At 35.6% G+C, this 6,708-nt stretch overlaps 1 protein-coding gene across 5 annotated transcripts; it reads right to left on the bottom strand.

The window, feature by feature from the left end:
- Nucleotides 1-208: 208 nt before the first annotated feature.
- Nucleotides 209-5,804, bottom strand: LOC103495868 (presenilin-like protein At1g08700). 5 transcript variants are annotated; one of them, XR_538987.3, is made up of 4 exons: nt 4,343-5,804; nt 2,445-2,655; nt 1,887-1,959; nt 209-1,005 (listed from the first exon to the last, which is right to left on the bottom strand). XR_538987.3 is itself a non-coding variant. In XM_008457547.3 (1 exon), exon 1 carries the CDS (start codon nt 5,656-5,658, stop codon nt 4,288-4,290), a length of 1,371 nt encoding a protein of 456 aa, XP_008455769.1. In that variant the 5' UTR covers nt 5,659-5,804; the 3' UTR covers nt 4,020-4,287. The 5 variants fall into 5 exon arrangements, 1 of the variants encoding a protein (XP_008455769.1); XR_538988.3 differs by having other exon boundaries at nt 1,887-1,920; XR_538985.3 differs by having other exon boundaries at nt 209-1,920.
- Nucleotides 5,805-6,708: the final 904 nt, after the last annotated feature.

Raw genomic sequence — 6,708 nt, 5'->3', positions numbered from 1 at the left:
TTTTATATCTATTAGTGTTGGACCAACTTAGGCGTACTTTTACTAACCTCATGGGCTAAGAAACACAAACATTTCCTTTTGAATAGCACGCATATCAAACACTTGAACACTCTGACACTTGGTGGATACGTATCGAACATTTGTTGGTGCAACAAATATATTAGACATACATAAAACACTTGTTGAGTAGACTAAAAACACACGTACATGACAATAAAAATAACTTTTAATCATAAGATACATGAAGCCAAATTTTCTAAAGCATATAAATGCATCAACTCATTTACTATGAAGTTTCTTTTACTATAACAATAATATATATTTTAAAAAATCTACGATGTTATATGGAAGGACAACTACCCTGAAAATATCAAATTCTTCCTCTGAGAAGTTAATCACAAGGCCATCAATACTAGTGATAGATTGCAAATCCGCTCTCCCTACATGGCCATTTCTCCTCATTGTTATATGTGTAAATCTGGTTGATACACCTAACCATCTCGGGAACTCTCCCTTACCTTTGGTTGGCACACTACCCTTCCAAATGATATAACAAGACTTCCTCACGTATGCTCTCAACGACCACCCATTTATCAAGCAGAAGAAAGTATGTGGATGCATCTGATTTGTGCTTTCTTATGGATTACATGCAAGGAGAGAAACAAGCTTCTTTTCACTGATAAGGAAAGCTCTTTTGGTAGCCATTTTGATCTTAATATCTTTCATGTTATGTCCCGGTGTAAATGCACTCGCACTCCTTCCCTTTTGACTCCAATTATGTAACTCCATTGGATTGGGCTTCGGCCCCATTTTGTAAATTTCATATGTAAATGAAGTTCGTTTCCTATCTAAAGAAAATATATATATATATATATATATATTAATAAACGTTTTCTTGTCCTGCGTGTCCTAGATTTTCAAAATATGGTGTTCTTGAGCCTGTATCGTATCCGTGTCTTGTATCCATATCCGTGCTTCTTAACTCATGGGACAAACCACTAGATCCTGCAACATGCGGAATGGTAAAGAAACTTTTAAATTATTAAATCTTAAATTGAGAGACCATAGACTAAACCATAATCTCTGTTATTAAGATCAACATATACTAAATTGTTAGAGAATTAAAAGGTGATCTATATCATGACCAACTAGAAGATCTAAATTGTTAGATTAGCTTAGAGACCAAAAGCAACTGGAATTCAACATCCAAGGACAGATTAAAAGAAGGAAGAGCCTTATGGTAGGATCAATGTCCTGTGAACTTGCCTTTTATACATTAATGGGTGTTTGACAACTTGAGTATTTGGGAGAGTTTGGTTGACTGGATAAAAAAAACCTTCACTTTGGTTCACCAATAATTAAAGAGGTTTACTATCTCGTTATTCATATCAACTCAAATTTCTCACATTTCTCACATTGTTATTCGTGTCAACTCCCTCAATAACTTCTCTATAATTATTACCAACTCAACTATTTGTTTTTATCGATAACTAATTACCCCCTAAACCTTTAGATGTTGCCACGTCCAAGTATACATCCATCAGGCATCGAATGAGAAAAGATAGAACTTCTATCCTATAATCACGGAAGACATTAAACAGAAAACATATCATGTGATAATGCATAAATCAAGTCATAGATCATATTCATCAACTTAGATAGCTATCCATAAGAAAACGTATCAAGTAATAATGCTTCCATAAGAAAAAAATGTAAAATATATGGACGTGAAGTATACTTTTAACCCTAAACTAATCAACTATTAGTACTTAACTTCACCAGTAAACTACAATTATATTGCCCTGATTTACTTGCTCCAATAATCTATAGTGACCTAGAAGAGTTGGACGTTTAAGTTTACAAGACGCAGCTAAGGTTAAACAAACCTGATACAGAGAATTTCTGAGAAGTAGAAGAATCCTGCAGTAACAAGAAGTTTCCCAAATGCGATTTCCTCAGCTGTAACATTTATTTATAAAGTAACAAGTATACCAGCAGTTCTAGAAGGAAACTAGTAGCAAATAGAAACATTACCAACAATGTATAAACAATCAGGGAATGGCTTATCATGCTAGTTGTAATTGAAGTATTTATATAATTAAATTTATTGTATCTCATTAATTTAAGTTGTTAGGTCAACCAATAAATTTAACGAGGTATCAACGGAAGGTTTTGTGTTCAAACCCCTATAATATCATATACTCTACCTTCAGACTTTTTAGTATTGACTTTTTACTAGCGAATAAGAGTGTTGAAGTATTTAGATAATCAAATTTACCAAACCATTGACTTTTGGTATTTTTTTTTTTTTTTTTTTTTTTTTTTTTTTGTCAATCAATAATTTTACCAGTGACTTCTCATAGAAGGATCTAAACACCGTGCAGCAAGAAAAAGGACTCAACAATAAAAAGAACAAAAGGATCAGAAAAAAAGGCTATACCAACCTGAACATAAGCCCACGTTGCAAATATCTTCTTCCATCCATCCATACAAGGATATAGGAGTATCCCTAGGTGGAATGAGTTGATAGTTTTTTGAAAGAACAAGATAAGGACATCCTCATTCGTGTTCGGTTTCTACTACAATCCATGATCAAGGAAGAAAACAAAGTTTTGCACATTCCGTAGTCTATACATAGACCAGTCTCCAAGAAAACTGCAGAAAAATGAGTCATTAATAAAAAAGAACTTCATGTTGTGCGATAGAAGATTTTACAGATAATGTAAAGTGACAAATAATCCTAAACTTTGGACAAGGTCGAACTCAAATCCTGTTATCCTACAAGAAAATCAGTCTAGCTGTAAGTTGATTATTTGCGAGTATATTAAACATAATTTCAATGGAAACATGAAACAATTTTCTACAAGCTGAGTTTTTTCTCTTTTCCTATGGAAAATCATAGTGTACAAATGATGATTTCAATGCATCTTTAGGCTTGAGAAAAAGAAAGCCATTCTAGACAACAAGCTAACAATCTATAAGGCAGCTCAATCCAGTAACTCTGCCCTACTGAGAACAGAAGAATAACACAAAAGGAGGATATATCAACTTGTTGACAATAATAACTCGGCTGAAGTAGTAACCAGCAGGAAGAATTTACCTAATGGAACATCTTTTCACAAAGCTGCTCAACGTCTCCTCTCCTCCTCAGAAGAAAGATGGGCATGGCTTGATGAATTTATAAACAGTTTTTTTCTCTCAAATCCATGATCAAGGAGCACATACACATACAGTCTACTGACCCTCATATTAGCTATTTTCATGATAGAATGAGGAAAGAGAAAGATCCCAAGAAAAAGAAAATTCATCTTGGCACTCAGCTAGACAAGCAACAGTACTCAAGAAGCTATCTGAAGAAGGCAGCCTAACCTAACCATTTCTCACATCTGGTGTAAATGTGCAGTAAAGAAGCAGAAACACATGAACACTTGATTATCTCATGCAAGTTTGCTAGCAAAATCTGGAGCCTTTCGGATGGAAAATTTCCATTCAAAGGGACGTTAATGGCCTTCTTCAAGAGTTATTGGCAGGGCATCCTTTCAATAAGGAAAAGGCAATTCTCTGGCCCTGCACATTAGAGCCTCCCTTTGGTGTATTTAGAACATGTTTTTCAACCACAAATTCCAGGCTTTCCACAAATTACTTGATGATGTTTGGTTATGGCCTTATCTTGGTGTAAATATTTTTTCAGGCCTTGTACAAATGACAGTCTACATGACCTTTGATGAGTTGGAGGGTTATATTTTAACTCTCCCACTATGGAATCTCCCCTTTTGTATATTTCTTCGTCAAAGACAAATTTATTTCTCATTGACAAAATAAAAAGAAAAATTAAGAAAAAAACAACAAAAACAAAAGACAATTTCAAAGGACTAATCCCATTATTCTCTTAGCTCTACTCTTGCACTTATTGTTCAGTCAAACATAAAACTAGTATGTGAATTTGAGATTAAGCAGCATCTCAGACTCTTAATTTTGTACGAACAGAGAACGAAACACAAATGTACAAAGAATACAAGTACTGAAGAAAGTGTAATTGAAATCTAATTGAGAACTTAAGAAATCACTAAGATGACAGTTGACATATAATAGTTTCTCTGAACAGTTTAGATATGGTGATCTCTAAGCATTCCTGAGCTTAAGAACTACCATCAAAACATTTACAGGTGCACAAGGAGAAAAGGAACACTATATGAATGTATCCTTTTCACTGTCAGTAAATTCAGTGCCTTAAAATCATCATCTTTCTCTAAAATGGGATCTAAACTCTGAGTAAAACAAGTAGAATCAGAACATCATTAAATTTGTGGCAGTCCCAACAACAAACGGCTCCATAACTAACCGAGTCAAGAAGTAAAACATGACACCCAAAGTGATAGATATGGGAAGTGCAGGCAGAGCTCGATGACAAACTGATAACAAAATGAGAGTGCATCCAAGTCCAGAGATGATAGCGAGATAACAAGCATAAACTGTCATAAGATCATACATTGCAGCTCTACCAACGAGGACACTGTAGAACACAAAGTCCCCAAGACCAAGCCTAATACCTCTACTTGTAACCTCAGTTTGGGCAACCCTTTCCACTTCTATCTGGGTTTGCGAACTTGGCAGTTGAACCAGAGGAGACAATTCCCCATCTATATGGATTTCAGTTTCTCTGTTGCCCAAGTGTCGTCGCATTTCTGGAGTAAGAACTCCGGTTGAATAACCAGATGATCCACTATCTGATGAGTGTCTTTCTCGACTGTAACTTACTAATGGCGACCTTTCCCCTTCATCTCCATTTCTTTCAACCTCTTCCCTCCGAAAATTCTGATTGCCAGCAGCAGGGCGATCAGAATTATGAAGGTTTTCATCCCCATTACGGTTGAAATTGTTATCTGAATGTGCCTGAAGCTCTATTGATCCAGAATCTGAGACCCCAGCAACCAAAAGTCCCAATCCCCCTCGATTCTCAGGACCCCTTGACACTGTAGGCCGAGCCTCGTAAACGAGAGCTGGAAGCTCTTCGTCCCTGCTCGAGGCCAACTCTACCAACAGCTTAAGAGGTCCACCAGGAGCTAGAACAGCCACCAAATCATAAAGAGCCAAGGCTACAAGCAAACTCCAAGTAGTCCACTCAGGTAGCTTCGTGAACCAAGCAGCGACAATTATCCCCAAAAACACCATATACGACTGCCTCATGATGATAGGGATTCCTCCTGAGAACACCGCCAGCACACCCACCACCGTAAAGTTGAACAATAAAATCAAGCAAGTAATGGAATCAACCGGTATAGAAAAATGCTGGATAATAGACAAGAAGATGGAGCCTCCCATGGAACCAAGGACGAAAAACGCAGAAAATCGCATGTAATTCTTCAAGAAATTGGTAAAGTTGTAGTAATAAAGAACAAAGAGAAGGAAAGTAACAAGGGCGATGAGAATAACGAAGACCAAGGCATTGAGAAGAGCACCTTCGAGCTTCTGACCAGCGGAATCAGAAGGGCTCTCGAGGTAGACAAGATTCGCGGCGGTGCGAATCGGAGCGGAGGCGAGAGGGTCGGCGGAGGAGAGGGAATAGACCAATAAAACGACGAGAAGCATACAGATTGAAACCGGAGACATGACGCCGATAATCTCCACGCCGATCGTCTCCAGTATGCTCGATTCCATGGCGGTGGATTCCGGCGACGTCGAGCAGTTGAGATAAAATTAGAGATTCAGAGTTTGGATTGCCATTTCAACGACTAGCGAGGAGGGAGGAAGAAAAGGAAAATTTATGTCTCTACTCTGTCACCACTGTAGACTTTGTTAAATTGTTTCTTTTTCTTTCTTTCTTTAAACTACCTTTCATTTCTACCTTCCAAAATGAAATTATGCTATGTTCATTAAAAATTAGTATAATTGAGATTATAAATTAGTATAATTGAGACTAATCCTATTATTTCTTAATTGCAAATATAATTGGTTTAATTTTTGAAAAAAAAGGTCAAAAGTGATAAATTTGATAAAATATTTATAAAATGTAACAAAATTTCACCTTTTTATTAATGATAGACACTGATATGTTTCTATCGGTTATATTAATAGACAGCAATAAAAGTCTATCTATGTTATCATTGATAAAATCTAACATTTTGTATTTTAGTTTATTACTATATTTAAAAATGTCTCTTATTTTTTATTGTCTTTACTCACATTTTAATGTTATTGTTATTTTCTACTCTAACGTTGATAGTAAAGAAGATAACAATAAATGTGGCACCGTTGTTATATTTTACCCTAAAGTTGGTAGTAAAGGAAAATATAACAATAAATGTGGCAGTTTTATAATTCTAATACTATAACAATATTTGTAATGACAACAAAAAAAATGTGATGGGCTCCTCCTAATTCTCAACCACAATTAGATTAAGTACCCTCAATTCCTCAACTAGATTGCATAATGTGATGGGGTCCAATTTTTACCTTACAATTGATGGATTACCTTTCACTTAAGGTAAATGTGACCTTAGTTCTATCAATACAATACTTATACTATCAATCCCGAAGTTGGACGTTTGATTTTCTCGGTCTATATATTGTAACAAAATTACCTTCCATACCATTTTTAATAGAATACAAGTAAAACATAACGAAAGACAAACTATAAGGTTACATCACGTGAAACATAAGTATAGAAAATTGCTTTCGATGCAAGAGAGGCTCTAGTGCATTTTTAGT

Source organism: Cucumis melo, chromosome 8 (assembly GCF_025177605.1).
Source record: "Cucumis melo cultivar AY chromosome 8, USDA_Cmelo_AY_1.0, whole genome shotgun sequence".
Taxonomy (NCBI): domain Eukaryota; kingdom Viridiplantae; phylum Streptophyta; class Magnoliopsida; order Cucurbitales; family Cucurbitaceae; genus Cucumis; species Cucumis melo.
Note: the sequence above shows the minus strand (reverse complement) of the source record. Positions and strands in the feature narration are given on the sequence as shown.